The sequence below is a fragment of the Falco peregrinus genome, chromosome 4, assembly GCF_023634155.1.
Source record: "Falco peregrinus isolate bFalPer1 chromosome 4, bFalPer1.pri, whole genome shotgun sequence".
NCBI classification, from domain to species: domain Eukaryota; kingdom Metazoa; phylum Chordata; class Aves; order Falconiformes; family Falconidae; genus Falco; species Falco peregrinus.
The window spans coordinates 59,031,745-59,050,960 of NC_073724.1; the positions used below are offsets into that span (position 1 = coordinate 59,031,745).

Below are 19,216 nucleotides of genomic sequence, written 5' to 3' on the forward strand. Positions count from 1 at the left end.
AATTAAAAAGTTCACAGAGAAATAGTTAAACTAGAAACAGGGGCAAGACTGACAACCATGGTGGAGCACCTGGTTCAGACTGAATGAATTTGTGAGGGACACATGGCTAATAATGTTCAAATCATCCCTGAAAAGGCAAGGGAGGAAACAAATGGCATAAATGCAATAAATAGTGAAGGTAAATTTACAGTGCCACTTGTCTGGAACTTGCAACAGAGAATGGGCAAGATTTGTAAGTGCGTCTACACCAATTCTAGAGATCGAAAGAAGAGGATTACAGAATTATACTGCTTGGCAACAAATGACAACTCTGATATAACAGGCATCTCCTGCTGGTGAAAGGAGGATAATCAGCAGCATACAGGGGTGCTAGGCTGTCTACTTTACAGGAGTGACAGAGAATGAGATACAGCCAGGGCAGTGGCACGGCATGTGAAGGCTAAAACAAAGTGTAACAGGAAAAAATACTGAGGGTAGAGGGCAGCATTAGGGAGTCCTTGTGGGTGAAAATAACAGAAAGGTAGGACTTGATTTGTATTTAGGACTCCCCTGTTAAAGACACTGATCATGAAATAGTGAAAAATTAGAGCAGCTGCAGAACTAGGTCATGTAGCAATTTGGGTGATTTCCAACTACCAATGTACTGTCAGGCACATCATTTCATCCAGATGAGATAAGGAGATAAAATTTTTGGACACAACTGACTGCTTCTTAGCACAGTGAGCCCTGGAACCCATAAGAAAGGATGCTGCTCGGATTAAGTCTCAAGTACTGCACGGGACCTGCTTCAAGAGGCACTAGTGGGAGAACCACTCTGTAAGAGCTTCACAGTGCAACTGAACTTAATGCTGTGGTGGGATGGAGTAAGCCAAACAAATACATCACACAGATACCCAATTTCAAGATGGGGAGATACACAAAAATAGCAGAAGCCTAAAAAAAACAGTCACAAAGGCAAGAAGCCTAATGCAACCTAGAGGCTTTTAAAAAACACTGTATTAAAAGTCCTGGTAAACTGCATCACGTATCAAAAAGAAAGTAAAACAGTTCAATAAAAATTCTGCATAGCTCATAAAAAAAGCAAGGAGGCTATTGTAGGGAAAAAGGTTAGCCTTTAAAAAATTACTGAAATGAACAGGAAAGCCCTAAAAAAACCAGATCAAGAATAAATGGCAACTAGGATGACTCAAAAAGAATGCCAATATTTTGCAGAAGATCATCAAGCCAACAGTAAAAAATATTTTTTAAAAAAAGCAAGAAGCCATCAAGGGAAATAGCAGTACCATATGATGCCAAAGGCTTATAAGAGGCACTGGGGGATGGTAAGGCCATAGCAGAGAAACTTCGTGCATAGGTCTTTACTGCTGAAGGTGTTTGAGAAGGTCCCAAATCCAAGTTATTCTTCGATCCAGATTATGCTCAGGTAAATATAAAAGAAGTAGTAGATAAAACAGGTAAAGCAGGCATTATTAAGTGAACAGGAATGGGTGACATTGACCTGTGACTTCTGAAGGAACTCAAGTGTGAAACCGCAGAGCTGCTGGCCAAGGTGTGCAGCCCGTCATTACAAAGTGCCACTGCACCACCGTACTGGTGCCAACCAGGCTCCCATGTGGAAAAGAGGCTCCAGAGGAGACCCTGTGAACTGTGGGCCAGTTTATCTGACTTTCCTGCTTGGTCAGGCAGTAGTCTAAAGAATACAATAACTGTGCACAAGGACAAGCATGGTAAAGCAGGCCCCAGTGAACGCAATATATTTGGATTTTCAAAATGTTTTTTACTTAAAACAGGTCAGACGGTGATCTTACATCACTTGAGTAGCGAACTCCTTGATGTCACTGGAGGTTGTGAAGACATAGAGTTACAGCAGCTTCAAAAAAGGATTAGACAAATTCAGGGAGAAACCCAGATACTGAAGGAACACATATATAGGGTGAGCTTGGGTACAAGGGAAATGGACTGCAGAAAGTTGTCAAACCTCTGTGCTCCCCATAAATAGCATCTCCTACTGCCACTGTTGGGGACAGAGTAGTGGGCTAGATGAATTAATGAAAAATTAGAATTCTCTAATTTGAGAAGATGCTTCTTATGTTCTTATTTTGCAAAACCAGAGTAAAATATCAGATTTCATCAGATATTTATTTAATGTTGTAAGAACATGCAGGGGCATGACAAAGAAGACTAACGTTCATTTGAAATTAAATCTGCTGAGGGATGTCACTGACAAGAAAGGCTTCTTCAAGTACATCAGTAGGAAAAGGATGACTAGGTAAAATGTGGGCCCACTGCTGAATGAGGTAGGTGTCCTAGGGATGAAGGATACAGAGAAGATGGAGTTACTGAATGCCTTCTTTGCTTCAGTCTTTACTGCTAAGGCCAGCTCTCAGGAATCCCAGACCTAGCTAGAGGCAAGAGAGAAAGTCTGGAGAAAGAAAGGATCCTCCCTTGGTCGAGGAGGATCGGGTTAGAGATCATTTAGGCAAACCTGACACCCACAAATCCATAGGCCCCAATGGGATGCACACTGAGTGCTGAGGGAGCTGACAGATGTTATTATTAACCACTCTCCATCATCTTTGAAAGGTTATGGAGGACAGGAGAGGTGCCTGAGATCTGGAGGATCTTGAAGACTGTGACTCCAGTCTTCAAGAAGGGCAAGAAGGAGGACCCAGGAAACTACAGGCTGGTCAGCCTCACCTCCATCTCTGCAAAGGTGATGGAACAGCTCATCCTGGATAACATCTCTAAGCTTGTGGAGGAAAAGGTTATCAGGAGTAGTCAACATAGATTCACCAAGGGGAAATCATGCCTGACCAACCTGATAGCCTTCTACGATGGAAGACTGGCTGGGTAGATGAGGGGAGAGCAGTGGATATTGTCTGCCTTGACTTCAGCAAGGATTTGGACACTGTCTCCCATAACACCCTCATAGGTAAGCTCAGGAAGTGTGGGTTAGATGGGTGAAGTGGATTGAGAACTGGCTGAATGGCAGAGCTTAGGGGGTTGTGATCAATGTCACAGAGTCCAGTTGGAGGCCTGTAGCTAGGGGTGTTCCCCAGGGGTCAGCACTGGGTCCAGCCCTGTTGAACTTATTTATCAGTGACCTGGATGAAGGGTGAGAGTGCGCCCTCAGCAAGTTTGCTGACGATACAAAACTGCGAGGAGGGGGTGATGCACCAGCAGGCTGTGCTGCCATTCCGCAAGACCTGGACTGCCTGGAGAGGTGGGAGGACAGGAACCTAATGAGGTTCAACAAAGGTGAGTGTAGGGTCCTGCACCTGGAGAGGAACAACCCCATGCACCAGCACAGGCTAGCAGTTGACCTGCTGGAAGGCAGCTCTGCGGAGAAGGACCTGGGAGTTCTGGTGGGCAGCAAGTTGCCTATGAGCCAGCAGTGTGCCCTGGTGGCCAATAAGGCCAAGGGGATCCTGGGGTGCATTAGGAGAAGCATGGCCAGAAGGTTGAGGGAGGCGATCCTCCCCCTCTATTCTTCCCTGGGGAGGCCACATCTGGCGTGCTGTGTCCAGTTCTGGGCTCCCCAGCTCAAGAGAGACAGGGAACTACTGGAGAGGGTCCAGCACAGGGCTACAGAGATGATGAGGGAACTGGAGCATCTCCCTTATGAGGAAAGGCTGAGGGAGCTGGGCCTGTGTAGCCTGGAGAAGAGAAGAACGAGAGGGGATCTTATCAATGCGTACAAGTATCTTAAAAGCACGTGTCAAGAGGATAGAGCCAGGCTCTTGTCAGTGGTGCCAATGACAGGACAAGGGGTAATGGGCACAAACTGCAACACAATAAGTTTCATCTGAATATGAGAAAGACCTTCTTTACCTTGAGGGTGACAGAGCCCCGGAACAAGCTGCCCAGAGGGGCTGTGCAGCCTCCTTCTCTGGAGACATTCAAAACCTGCCTGGATGCAACTCTGTGCAGCCTACTCTAGGAGAACCTGCTTTAGCAGGGGCTCGGACGAGATGATCTCCAGAGGTCCCTTCCAACCCCAACCATTCTGTGTTTTTATGATGTATCAACTTACACTAACAAAGAGCTACAAAGGAAGTACTGCCATTACACCAGCTTAGAAGCCAGTTAATTGTGATCTTCAAGAATTGCACTAGTAGCTGATAAAATGATTTTACTGGATTTAAACATTTCCCTAAGATATAAGAATGGAATTGACCTTAGAATATTTAAGTGTTGTATTTAGTTGCGTTTTTTTTAATTACAAAGAAAACATCTTCTAGATCTACCCCATGTATTAAGATATAAGCTTCTATGGAAAATGCTTGTAAGTAAAGATCAGACACTATATTTCACAATTGTATAGCACCCAAAAGCAGATGGAGGCGATTATTTAGTGAACTGGTAATAGCTTACCCTTGGTGACTGCATTATGAAAAGCAATATAACAGATACCTGTAAAAATGTTATAGTGAACCCTCATGTCAGTCTTGGTTAAAAAGGAATGTTTAGGCATTCCCAAAAAGTGGCCTTTATGGGGGGACATGAAGTTGTCTTTTCATTTCAGTTTCCATTATTCCAGCCCCTTGCAAAAACAATAGCTAAATGGCTCGAGCACTGTTAGATGCTTGACTCAGACAGAAAGTACAAAGTGAGATTTCAGTAGAGTGCATTTTCTCACTCTATAGAAAGACCAAAAAGATTTCTGTTCACTTCCACCTTCTACAAAGCCTTCTAGGTTGATTATGAACTTCAATAGGTCAAACAGTTGGCCATTGTACTGAAAGGAGATATTGTTTCCTATATAAATGCATGAACGTTTAACAAATTTTAAAGGTGCATATATTGTACTTTGCACAATATATGGTTTGCAAAGAACTCTCAGTCTCAAAATTTTAGGAGTTGCAGTAAAAAAACTAGAGGAAAAAGAGAGAAACCAAAGGTTTTAATTTGGATTTTTCCTTTAGTCCAGGGTTTCCATTTCACTCAAAACAAAATTTCAATACTGTATCAGTGCCTCCTTTCCCTCTTATCCAGGTAGCTGGGTACTCTTCACAGTATTTTCTCTACATGTAGCTTAGGGAGAGGATAAGTCTGCCGTCTAAGGAGAACAACTTAGGAGAAGTTGTCTTAGAGGAAAATGATAGATCAGTCTGTCTCATCTTAAGGACAACAAGAGTCTGCTGTCTTTCCTCTCTCTTTTCACCCTCCACTGAGGCTTATACTGTGGTTTCTTTTCATGTGGATTTGGACACTCCTGCAGGAGCTTCGATGCTTGCTAGAAGTTGGTTGAGCTTTTTGCCAGCTGTGAGAAGGGGAGATGAGTCTCCAGGCTTGGTTCCTGGAGCCACAGCTCCACTACCTTGCAAGGTACAGTTAGATCAGGGGTTCTCAAACTAGAGGGCTGGATATGCAACCCCCCCCCCCCCCCCCCGGGTCCTCAATCCAGCCCCCAGTATTTACAGACACCCCCCCGCCAGGGGTTGGGGGGGAAACCAAGCAGCCGCAGATGACTGCCTGCCACTTCATCCGCGCGCCGGCACCCTGGTTAAAAAGTTTGAGGACCCCTGAGTTAGACTGGATATTTGTGTCCAGCTGTTCTGGTTTCAGCTGGGATAGGGTTAATTTTCTTCTTAGTGGCTGGTGCAGTGCTGCTTTGGGATTTGGTGTAAGAACAATGTTGACAGGACACTGATGTTTGTAGTTGCTGGTGGGTAGTGTTTGTACTAAGTCAAGTACTTTTCCATTCCTCAGGCCCTGCTAGCGAGAGGGCTGGAGGGGCACAGGACATTGGGAGGGGACACAGCCAGGACAGCTGCCCAGAGCTAGCCAAAGGGATACTCCATACCATATGGTTTCATGCTGAGTATACAACTTGGGGAAGAAGGAGGAAGGTGGGGACATTCAGCTTTATGGCGTTTGTCTTCCCAAGTAGCTGTTACATGTGACAGAGCCCGGCTTTCCTGGGGATGGCTGAACACCTGCCTGCCGGTGGGAAGTGGTGAATGAATTCCTTGTTTTGCTTTGCTTGTGTGCGCAGCTTTTGCTTTACCTATAAAATTGTTCTTATCTCAACCCTTGAGTTTTACATTCCTTTCTGATTCTTCCCTCCATCCCTCTGGGCGTTGGGGGATTGAGCAAGCAGCTGTGTGGTGCTTGGTTGCCAGCCGAGGTTAAACCACAACAGTCCAGCTAACAGTAAATACACACCTAGGTTAAAGTAAAATAACTAGGCTGCAGTGAAAAAGAATAAATATTAGAGTGTCATTAGACACTAGAAAAAAACTCAGCTTATGGAAGAAGTTCCCTCTACTCTTTCTCCTCCAAAGGTGTGAACTCAAACGCAAGACAGGAGGTGGGAACTTTAGGGGCATCATGTACGGTCCAAGAAAAACATTCCTTTACAGAAACTTCTCCAAGCCACAGCTAGGCATTTGCTGTGAATTGCAAACATGGCTATCAGCAATGTCCTACGATTCCCTGAACACTTCAATTCAACCTGTTTTCCTCCTGGGAATGAGGCAGAAAGTGCCTTTTGCAGGTGTTGCCACAGCTCCAGGAGCAGCTCTGATGACAGGCAGGAGGTTGCAGGTTAGCCACTACCTTTGCTTTGCTGCAGCAGCTCCCTCACCACTACAGCAAGCAGATGAAGCTTCTGCTGTTTCATTTTCCCGCACCCAATGGATTTTGCTGAGTTCTGTCTGAGCCCAAGGAAAGTTGCAGGGCCAAGCCCAGCCAAAAAAGAGTGGAGGAAAAAGTAAAACCACATACCTCTTCCCAGTAGGCCTGCCAGGCACATGCAGTAATTTCTGCTAGGTGGCCTTTTGAACCTAGAAACTGCCCTTACGAAACACAATTCAACTTTCCTGTGCCTTCGTGCCTACCCTTACCAGTCCTGAACCAAAAGCAGTGTATATAGAAGCACAGGGCTTCCAGCTGTCCTGCACCTGGAGTCCTGGCACAAATCACCAAAGCCTGGCTGAGTCCTCACACATCGAGCCAGCACCTCTCTGCCTCTAGGACAGAGCCCCCAGAAGATATCAGTGGGTGTATTTGTAAAAAAACCCACACTTACTTAAAAACAAAAACCACTGGATTAAGACAAAAAATAAAGAGAAGCATCTTTATTTAAATGCTGTACCTTAAGACTGTAAGTGAAGCAATGACAGAAAAGGAATAGAAACACATATAAATAAAAAATAGCCATTTCCTCAGACCTTCCCTACTTTCATAGTTTGCAATTGTATTTACTACTCCTATGACTTTACTTCATTCAACAGCTTCTGATATTCATTCAGTAGCAGCAAACCAAAGCAAGTGGTTTTGTTTGCCTGGTTTGGAGAGACCTGTCATGAACAGAAGGTGAATTTCCAGAGGATGGTGGGGCTAGCAGCTGGCTGCAGACCCTCGCCATGCTGCTCTCACCAGAGTTCCAGATGCCCTCCAAGTGACAGCTCTGTTGCACTCGAGATGGAGAGTCATTGCAGAAGCTGGCTCTGACAGACTGCTTCAGGCACTCTTACAAGTGCAAACACGCAATATGTCTATTGTGCATGTAATGAGTCACCTCGAACAGAAAATGTGTGTCGTGCCAGATTATACAGAGGTTTTGTGAAAATAAATATTCCCATTGAGGATTAGCATGAGACCAGAAGCTATGCCAAATTTGACTAGTCTCTAAACGCCTATCTTGTTCCTTAAACCAGATGTTTAACAGAGATTGTGACATCTGAAGAGACCAACAGACACAAACTAGATGCAGTGTGTGCTGACTCAGAATAAGATGTATCATTTCAGAGAGTTAACGTACAGTTTTTGAAGTGTTATATATGTTTAATATATATTACATTGAACATATATATAAAATATATGTTTAAATCACTTTCCCCAATACTTCTTCACATCGTGCACAATTAGCCACAAGTAGCAAAATATAATTTATGCTTTGTAACATCCTCCTTTTCTCTTTTTTAGTGTCTATTTAAAGGGAGGCTAGTGTGATTAGTTACTGGGGTTGCTTACTTCCCTGAGATAAACGAAAGAGTCAGAGTGGCAAGCAAGTGCATAAAATCTGCCCTTATCTCCTAATCCTACATACTAAGCAACTCACAGGGAATTTCTCATCAGTGGCACCTAACTGGCTCTCTACTCTGGTAATGTAACATTTTCAGCTTTTCTAACCTACGCAGTTACTTTTGTTTAGCTACCTCTTCTGTTTTGCAGCCTTGGCATCTTGAAGTTAAAAGTTATTAATTTAGTAAGGAACATGAAAAATATTTCAGTCACAAAATCTGGTAGTTTTGCAACAGATATTTTCATGAACTCTAGTGAACAAGTACCTCCATGGTTCATTTTTACAACCAAAAGAAATGACAATGAGAAAAGAAATAGTAATGTCATACTGGAAGCCATTTCATAGAGCATCAGGTTTTGAGTTTGCCCTTGGAGGGAAGTGGCAGGAGGCAGTCACCAAACTTCATGTGCTGGATAATGAGGGTACGGCAGTAACAGCTGGAGGGAGCTCCACCCGAAGCTGTGTCCTAGGGGAGGGCTTGTTCCTCCTCAGCTTCATCAGTTTGCCACTAGGTTATTGTAATGGACAGCAGACTGTGAGCAGATAATGGTCAGGGGATGGGAGTACGACCATTATGGTTCTCATAGCATGGTAACTCCAGGATCATCTGACTTCCATGGAGATGTTGGGACTTCTGCTGTAAACAAGAGTGTTCCTCGCCTCCCACCTACACTGTGGTTTTCCTACCACCTTTTCCTCCACTCAGACATGGAGTCAAGCTTGAGGAATGCAATGGGAATGGGAACTGATGGCCTGCCACATGGAAGGAAGGCAGAGAATGAAAAAATCTTACAAGGTTTCTGGCAGCAGAACAAGCATATGACCTGCCACCACATCTCTTCCCTGACCTACTCTTACAGATGGGTGGATGAAAAAAGCTGAGTCATTGTCTCAGCTGCAGAAGACCAAGCTGTACAGAAGGAGCCTGCCAGCCAGGGCTCCAAGTCATATAGGATAGGAATTGCCCTACTTCTCTCAGCATTTTGGCAGCAGGTGGCTAATTCCCTCCACCCTATCTCCCCTCCTCTGCCCTCTGTCCTCACTATTCCCCAAAACAAAGAACAGACTACCAGCAACACCCTAACGTTGGAAGTCCTAAGCAGCTCCCAGCAAGGATTTCAGGTTTTGCAGGCCTGGTTCCCTTTTGCTTTAATAGAAATCACATGTATGGGGTATATTTTCATCAGATACCATTTCATTAGAAAGACTTCAAGAACATTACTGAGTGATTTTGTCCATATTCGTTTAGCACTGTTACACAATCCAATAACACTCTAGCACGTAGCATCCCTAAAATTCTGATCCAATCAGCTCATCCTGGATGTCAGGTCCCTTGGTCCTAAATTTAGAGAGAAGAACCTGCTATATTTCATAACCAAGTATTTCTTCAAATCTACAAGGTCTTGAGAAAGCAAAATGAAATGAGAATAACTTTTTCCTGAAAAAGAGTAATTGTTTGCATACTCTTAGCAATTTGATGCAAGTCCATCTATAGCAAAGGGTATTGAACTAGTACCATCAAGAACATTTTACAGGAAAAAAATGTTACATACACGGCTTCCTTTTTCAGGGAAACACTGACATCCTCCACTGCAGTCTCTGCCTCCACATGGTCCTGTGTAAGTCTTTCCACCCTGCAAACCAGAACACACATAAAACAAAAGTTAAAACGAATCAGCTACAATACCCGGCACAGCACCATAAGGTTTGATTAGCAGACTCACTGGGAACTTGCCCAAGCAAAGACCAGGATCAGATCTATGACTTCCAGTTAAAACCTCTTCTAATCAGTGCTTAGAAGCAACCATGAGTGGCTTTCCAGTTCTTCGAGATCAGCATCAAGAAATATAATGTTACTCTATTAATTTCCCTCCACATTTTCAAAACATTGCAGCTCCATGCTGAGCAGTATCTCACACATCTTTTTGACACATGCAACAGATATCGTATCACAGAGGCACAGCTGCTTGGATTCTTCAGGGACATGGACTAAGTCCTAGGTCACAATGTACCACATCCTTCTCTGCATGCTCTAAATCGTTGCTATATTTTAAAATATTTATGAGTGGACACAAAGGAAGACATAGGTATCATGTTCAAAATTATAAGCCAGTCTCCTGCCCTCTCCTCTTCAATGGCTGCCTGTTCTGGAGGCAACTAAAACTTGCTAGCGACCAACCGCTGTGACCTAGAAGGCAGACCTAAAGTAGATGGCTGCAGTTACATCTCTCCTGCCTGTCCAGAACCACCTTGGCCCGGGCCACAAACATATGGATCGCAAAATATGCACCACTCCATGCAAATCCATCCTTGGACAGACTTCCAACAGGCAGGCCAGCTCAGATTACACCTAGGATACACTGCCTGCACGAAATGCAGCAGCCACAGTCACTCTTGTTCAGAAACCTGAACAGCAGAGATGTTGTGCATGCAGTGGTATGACTTATAACTGTAACTTAATAATTAGGAATACTGTGAAGACCAGCCCGTGGCCCACCTAAACCCAGAATTTTGAACCCTTGAAAGTGCCCCACCAGCCTAGTAAGTAATCTGGGAAAGGACAAAGGGACCTCTCGCAGCTATTTCTGACTCTGGTTTGCCCCACAGAGGCTATTTAATAGAGCCAGAAGAAAAATAGAGGACTGAAGTCTAGTGGCTACAGGAAGGACATCTTGGACCCACAGCCGCTCCATTCAGGGCGGCTGCTAATTTTCACATGAACCACTCTTTAGATAAATCCTCAAGGAACCCCAGGTATAGTGTACAGAGTCAGGCTCCATGTCACTTGCTCCCCTCCTGGCTGGAAGAACCCTGCTGCAGCAGGCACAAATGGTCCCTTCACCCTTCCTGCCTCCCTGACAGCTTGAGCACATCATCTCTTGGAAGAGAGGCAACAGGGGTATAAACAAGCCCCCAGAAACAAGATGGGTGCTCTGAGCTGCTATGCTGTTGCTTAAATAGACGGTGATGCTGCTAGCCTTGACTCAAGGAGCTAAAAGACCAAGAGGGACCACCGCTGCCATGCTTAGCATTTTTCATGTAACTACAAGCAATCCCCTACTCAGCCCCTGGGGTTGTTGGGTCACATACTTCTGCTGTTACTCTACAGAGAACCTGAAAACACAGTTCTCGGCTTTGGATTCCTCCCCGGGAGCCAGATGAATAAAGTTATGGAGCAGGTACCAGGCATTGCCTAACCCTTCCTTTGGCCGTATTTGTACAAGAGGCTCTCAATCTTATGACAAGCAGTAATAACAATTTCCCAAAATAAGTTCGTACGGTTGTCATGAGCGGGTTTGTGCCTATATCTTAACTATTTTTATGTATTAAATACTTTTGATTCACCTTTATATTTAATTCTTACATTTAATGAAATAAGTAGGATTTTCATACTGATAAAAGTCCACAGAACTGAAACCATGCCCCAAGCTGTTTAAAGGTTAGGTGCTTGGTTCAAGAAATTATCTTGAAGCATTCTACTTCATGTTATGAACTTTACTTTATGTTTAGGCTATTGTTTAGAGGAAATAATAAGCCAAGACAGTTTTATAAATGCCAGCAGCTTGCTCAGGCTGGTCTATTTTTTGGTTTAATATTTGGATGGCTACAAATTCACTATCTCCATGGTTTTTTTTTCTTATTAACCTATTTGCAGACAGAACGTGCATCTCTTTCTCAGTATCCTTCATCCTTCATTTCACAGCACTTCCCCCTCAACTCCCTTTCAGAAATTAGGAGACAGTTCTATTTGTTTCTATGGACACCATGCAGATGTACAACCTGTGCGAACATACTCCTCTGCAGGATGCAGTTCTTCATTAAGGAGCAGTGTGCCAAGTAGTGCTGCCATTAATAAGAATCAGTTCTTAACTTTTATTAGAGAGTTGTTTTGGTTGGAGCTGTAAATAACAGTATAGCCCAACCTAACAGTAACAGACTGACTGATACAGTAATTTTATCATGTGAGTTTTCAATTATGCCTACTGAGAAAACAACAAGGAGAACAGTAAGTTTCTTTCTTTCTTAATTAGCAGAGTGACTAAATTTGGTAAACTGTTGCTAAGGAGAAAACAAAGTATGAATCAGACCTATGGCAAGATATTTGTGCACTTGTACAAAAAAAAAAAAAAAAAAAGGAGGCTGCTAATGCTTATTTCAACTGGAAGAAGTTCAAGGTCTATTGTTTGTGTACTATCCACCATCCAGAATTTTAATTTGCATGCTAAACAATACCAGCAGCTAATGTGGGGACACAATTGTTTTCTTCCACAATTTTAGGAAGCTTTTTTTTTTAAGTTTTCTCATTTTATGTCCTTTTATGCACATAGATTCTTCAGATAATGAAGAGAAAAATCTGGAAGATTCTCCAAAGGTAGGAAACATAATGGGAAAACATTTGAGACCCGCATTAATATATGTCTCCTGTATTATACTTGGGCTCGCCTTACTGCCTAACTTCCAGTTCTTCACTTTTTGACTGCTAGTGGAATGACTCTGGGAGCTTCTAGTCACATGTAGCATTTTCTACTTTATTATCTATGAGTGTTTATAATTTCTTGAAGGCAGATCATTGCACTGTCATTTAATCTGACATTAATGGGAAATTACAGTATAAAACATTATGGTTTAAAAGTCTGTTAATATTAAAAAATAAGTTTGTCAAGAATCTTTGTAAAACTTTGTCAAAAGCATTTATACACATGGACATACAATTGAGATGAAGGGAAATCAAATGGACCTGTATCAGTCAATAATTAGAATGCAAAAAGCCCAGTTCAAAATTTAGTGATGGACAATGTAGTTTTAAAGTACGACCACTATTTATGACCTGAGGAAAACAGGTTTCTGGGAACATAATACCAATGGTGACAACCCAATGTAGTTGTTTTGTTCTGAGACAGATGTCTGGACTTTTTGGTCAGTGGGGAGAACAGTCAGTCCTAGGATACAATTTACCCCATCCTGAGACTGGCATCTAAACTGGCTGACTGCATCTCTCCCAGAAAGCACCTGCTGCTTTCTCTTAACCATAAAGGTGGGTGGAGGTGACTAGCTTACAAGCAGACGTTGGTCCCCCTGTAGGAGCCCAATGACAGGGAGATGAATCTCCTGATTTGCTCAACATGTAGTTAAACGGAGAAAAGTGCATTTGCAGCAGAATGGTATTCTAGGATTTGTACTACCAAGCTGGAGGACTGGCAATAGCCCCCAATTCTGAAGTGGTCTGCTGAGAAAACCTTCAATTTCAGCTCTTGCTCATGTTTTGGATGATTCCAAATTCCACTAATCTCTAAACACTCCAGAGTCCAGGCAGAGTCTAGATGGGGTTTATATAATCTTTCTGCAATATAGGCACAATATTTGGCTGCTGTTGTAGACCCTCCAGAGAATCTCATCAGATCTATTTCAGACATCTGAGTTAAATCTGATCCTAGAAGGGTGAGGGGATTAGAAAGGTAGCCTAGGGTAATCGGTTGAGATGTCCAGCTTCAGGTCCTATGCTAAGTATCCAAATCTCATCCTCAAAGCTAGCTATGGACTCTGATGGGAACACTGATTGTGACAAAAACTATTTAAGAGCAGACATATGGTGCAAACACAAAACAGGTTATACCACTGCACTGGTATGCAAGCTCTCAGTGCATAAGGTGAGGTGTTGCTTAATTAGTATTCACTTGGGGAGTCAAGACTAAAGTACAATAATTCTCTCCAAAAATACCTAATATAAATGAAATGTAACCAAAGGGTCAGAAGGCAGCTTTTGGAGGCAAGGCTGTCTCATTTAGTCAGCTGTAATGGTAATAGCATATTGAGCCAAAATTGCCTAGGTAATAGTGTCAGAAACACTAACTTTTGATTATAAAAAAATTGGGACTGATGAGGAAAAAGTAACTAGGAGTAGGTTGTTTACTTGGGAGGAGTATAAGCAGAGAAAAGGAGGTGCAAGGGCAGTAAAAGGGTGGAAAAGAAAAAAGGAAAAAAAAGAGGGCATCCAATTAGATGAACAACAAAGATGGTGAGGATATGCTAAGAGCAAGAGCAGAAACACCTGCAAGGCAGTGGTGATACTGACCTATGGGCACAAGCCCACTGGGTCCCCCCCTGAGAAAGCCTGCAGGCTTCTCTACCAGGCATGTCCCTGGAAAGACTTGCTGAAGGAGCGTGGAGTAAGAAGGGATAAACTTGTAAGGAAGGTATTCTCCTGAATACCAATCACAGGAACAAGGGCAATAGAATTGCAACTCATAGCCCTTTTGTGCAATTTATAAGATTTCTTTATAGTAATTTTGTATGAATACTACTACTAACAATAAGCAATAGAATTGTTGCAGTGATGTAGTTGTGAATTAATACTACTAAAACCACTGGTGTGCTACTTTGGCAATTAAAGTATTATTGGGTTCTTAGAGGTGTGTTCTTTAACCAGCAAACATCGTATGTCTGATATCTCCAGTCTAGAGGGGGATTTGTGGAGTAAGACCCCTGTACAAAGCTTCCGCTGCATCCTGGAGGCACCACAGCATCCTGTCCATCTCCTCCTGTGGGCAGGAGGGCAGTTTTGCTTCTGGTCACACATACAAGTATGTGCCATCCCAGCCATGTGGGTTCCAGCCGACTTGCTCTGGGATCTGAAAACCAGGCAGAAACTACCACACACAAAGGGCCGGAGACAGACCCCCAGCTCTGTGGAAAAGTGGCACAGATCCCCTTAGGTCTGCAGTTTTCAAAGCTAGGCATCTCTAGAGCAGATTTTTTGCAGAGACCAGGACAGAGCAGTCCAGAGCAGATTAATATCTGTCCAGAGCAGATTAACATCTGCACTTTACACCCTGCCCTCTTTTATTTACCAGCTTAGATATCTCCACAGGGGCCCATATGGGTATGTCCAGTTCATGGAGCCTGACCTACTGGAAAATGTGGTTACAGCTCCTTTATTTTTAAAATAGTGCTGGAGAAGATGGGGTAGAGGAAGACTGGGCAGAACAGCTCTACACTGCCCCATTCATTACACACAATAGCACAGCAGTCAACACAGTCTCTTAGGAAATGGGAGACCTAATTGCACTTCTCTGACAGAGAAAATTAAACATGCATCTGCCCCTGGGAAAGCTTTAACCAGCAGGCTGCGAACGAGGCTGGAATGGATGGAGAAAAAGAATGAGGAAAGCAACAGAAAGGGAGCAAAGGAACTTTTCTTGAATCTCCTTTTAATATTGTTGGGTCACTGTGCTGGAAGGAATATAATAAGATTGATGGTTCAAGGAACATGAACACATGAAAGTGAAAACTTAACTAAGTGTCATCTATGTTTGTAAAGGTTATACATTTGCGTAGTGTAAATACCTTCTCATTTTCATGTATGTGAAATAGCAAGCATAAAATGGGGGTGTCCCAACACAAAATCTTTTTTTGCCCTCTCGCTTCTCGTAATTTTTTTCATCCCCAAACAGTATTGCTTCTGTACTTACACATCTTCAGCCAACAAAAGACAACTTAAATCCAGTTTCCTTCAGCCAAACACTTAAGAAACTCAGAAACATATATGCAATTGTCTTTAAACTTTTCCACACATTAATGATTTATTTATTACTGATCTTGGCCACGTCTGTGTAATCGTTATCTCTGTGTGCTCATTCAAGTACCTTCACTTCAAGGGCTGGTATGCTGACAAAGAACAAAGGCAACCAGAGGACAGACCTCAAAGTACAGTTCTATGAGTGCAGAAAGACCAGGAAATATAAGCCATTTCCTTACATACAGCTCAAAAAAAATTACGGAAATTATAATGAAAATATTGCAGCCTGGAATCAAAAGACTCTGCACACCGACATCTTCTTTGATAGTTTTATAGGTTGCAGTTGTGCATTAACTTCTGTCCTGGCAAACACCATTCTTTTCTCTCCATCAATTGCAGCAGCTCCTCCAAGACAGTTAAGTTTCACCAAGAGGGGTTTTAGAAGGTTTGGGAGCTTGCTGAAAAGCTGAACTATGACTAGGGGTGCTGACATACCGCATGCCTCTGCAGTGTGGCAAAGAGCAGCACATTCTGATGCTTTGTGTGAGACTTCAGCCTCGAAGTCCCAAGGGGATTCCTGGCATGCCTGCAAGGCACCCCTCTGTGTCACTGCCAGGGAGATCAGACCAGCCCACACCTCCAATATGGACCTCTGTTTCCACATTTGACCTTCAGCTGTCGAAACTCACATAAACTTCAAATTTGGTTTATAAGGCCCTGACTTAGAAACATTAATTTTATGTTTCCTTCAAAAGAAAGGAGAAAAAACTAAAGTAGGAGTATGACAGGGTATTCCGGCTGTTGATGAACCAGACAGAGAGGAACTTCATTGGTTTCAAATGGGACTGCACAGTCGTATTTGCTCAAATACAGCATTTTACTCCTTAAACAGTCAAAAACATTTGCTGCCTGGGTGCTAAACTTATTTTTCTAGAAACATGTATAAACAACCATTCAAAAAAAAGTATGGAGAATTGTGTCAGCAGGGGAGTCCTCGATTGCCCAGCACCAGGCTTGGTCTGGAAAATGCTCTGTCCTCAGTTACAATGCCAAAGAAGGAACCAAGCATCTGAAACTGCCTGCTCACAGCCCAGTAGCTACTAGTGCACCGGATAGTAAGACCACTGTGAAGACCTTAATTGGCAAGGGAAAGGCAGAGATAAATTGGCACATTCAGAGAGGAAGGAAAAGATGTGGGTGTGGATCCTCTCTCCAACTGTTCTGAGAATTATGTCGCTAAGAAGTAATTCTTTCTTTCATATTTGAATGGAAGCCAGAACCTTTTCTAGACTGGATACATGCAACTGGAATAATTTAGTGTGTGATCTCAATATCATACGAATGTTTACACTTCCCACCACAAGCAGAGGGAGCCATGTATTTACACATCCTTCAATGAAAAAAAACCTGGAGAAAGCTGGTCCTGGGGGAACACAAAGAGACTTACCACCAGCTATACTAACAAAGCTGTCTCCTAACAACTGCCTAATGCAGTCTTCCCTAATTCAATGAGAACAGCAATGCTTGCAGCAATCAATTATGAATTACCAATTGGTGCAGAGTTTCACATGCCACCTCCCTCTTATGATGGAGTGCACAGAGAAAACTGGGAGGCAGGTTGCTAAGCAAGCAAGCAGCTTGCTTTGGTTCTGAGTCCTGACGGGCTTGGGAACGTCGACAGAAGAGGAATATCCAAAAGCAGCACTGCTCCCAGGGACTGGGATGCCTGTGCTCAATGTTTAGGGTGAGGGAAGAAAGGGCAAGAGAATACAAAGGCTCTGATGCTGAGAAGACCCCAACAGATGGAAACTTGTCTTCTCAAGTGTGTCTCGGCAAGTATGTTGAAGCCGGCAATGGGAAACATGAATTCTGTACCTCTCAGAAGTGAAGCTATAGAAGACTTTCTTCTTATGGGCTGGCTTCTGACTTTTGATTATATGAACTTTCTGGCACGTGGCCTTGATTTGAAAGGCTGCATAGTTTCATTTCAAAGTGAAACTTCACAGCTCCACATGTTCATTTTATTTGGGGTACTATTTACCATCGCCTCTTCAAGTTAAAAATTTCTATTGTTGCAGTCTCGAGACACTGCCTTCTAACAACTGCAGAAGCAGACATGATAACAGTATGAACCGACCCGTCACATTTTCATAAAAGCATTTCTAATTTTGTGGCTTCCATCCAAACACATCTTTGCCCAGCAAACCAGATGGAATCCAGAAGGAGCTGCTGTGATATAGTAGGCATTAAAAAAAAGGTGTTTAAGAGGCTCAGTCAGAGAGTAAATCTTAAAAGCTGCCTAAATATACAGTACAGATATTTAAATAACTACCCGGGATCTTGCCCATTTGCCCAATATCAAGTTGCTTGCAAACAGTACATTTCTGAGGAAGCAATGCATGCCGTGGCATAGTTTTCTGTCACGAAGTCAGTGAATGGGGGTCTCATATTTTGCTGCATTTTATCTCTTTTCCCCTCACAGAGATGTTTATGTGTTATCCTAAGACAGGGACTAGAATATAAGATGGGAAAATCGAGTTAAAACATTTTAAAATGTCCAACAAAAAAAAATAAATGTCACCACTATAGACAAATTTATCACTCCTGCTTATTTTTGAAGAATCTTTAATGCCATGGGAAAGGGAATCCTAAAAAGCAAACTTTTGTGAATGAAGCATGAATGTGCTCCAACTCTCAGGAGCTAATGAAGGAGGGTTAAGATGCAGAGGGCTTTTCCTAGAACAAAACCGCATCCAGAAGAGGAAGAACAATGTCCTCTGGCACTTCTCTATTTGAGACAGGTGATTTAGTTGCTTAAATGAACGACAATTTTTGTCTTAATCATCAACTAAGGCTTGAACATGCACTAGGAAGACAGAGGTAAGCTCTTTGAAGAGTGTGCAGCCATTGTTGAAAATACCTCTTACATCTTACAAAAGGGCAAATGTTACGTGGTCATCAACTGACACCTACGGCCCATAGCGATTACAGAAGGACAATCGAAGTGTTGCTCATGAGCACTCCATTTTCAGTTTTCCCACCTCAAGAATCGGGTTTGCTTTCAGAAAGAAACCCCACAGATACGAGTCTAGTAAGAATTTGAAGCTGGAAATGTATTAATAGAATTAAACAAAACTACATACATTAATCAATACTATTAGTTAAGGCAAGCCCATTGGTTTCCCTGATTATAATGAGTACTCAGACACTTTGTGAATATGTAGATGCCTGGATTTAGGTGAATTCATATCAACTGACTCTTTGTTCAAATGGGAAATTTTAGCTAAATCTGAGAGAAAGGTAGAAGTAGAAGTAGCTGAAGGAAAATCTGGATTGTGAAGTTAAAATTTGTTTTGGTATCTTGTTAAACTTGACTATCTTTGTAAATGCATGTTTTTAGAGACACACAATATTTTAATCTATTATCTTTTCTTATAAGATAGCAGACTGTCATCTAGCATCCAACATGGCATTTCTCATCCAAAATGACAGTGGTCTTCCCTAGAAATTAAGCATATCTCCACAGAAACTACTTAGATGGTTTTAAAAATTAGTAGAAGTCAGAAGTGTTTTCTATCTATCAGTGACGAAGAAAGCACTCTGACTTGGCAAAGCAGACTTAATCACTTGTTAGGGAGTCTGTGATGACAATCTCCACTGAAAGGCAC

At 42.7% G+C, this 19,216-nt stretch overlaps 1 protein-coding gene across 2 annotated transcripts in view; it reads right to left on the reverse strand.

Annotated features, from left to right (window-relative positions):
- Positions 1-19,216, reverse strand: part of COL4A2 (collagen type IV alpha 2 chain) — a 149,638-nt gene that overhangs the window by 96,691 nt on the left and 33,731 nt on the right. For both annotated transcript variants that reach the window (XM_055801374.1, XM_055801373.1), the window contains one exon: positions 9,586-9,666. In XM_055801374.1, the coding sequence (XP_055657349.1) occupies positions 9,586-9,666 (81 nt within the window). The remainder of the gene's footprint in view (positions 1-9,585; positions 9,667-19,216) is intronic.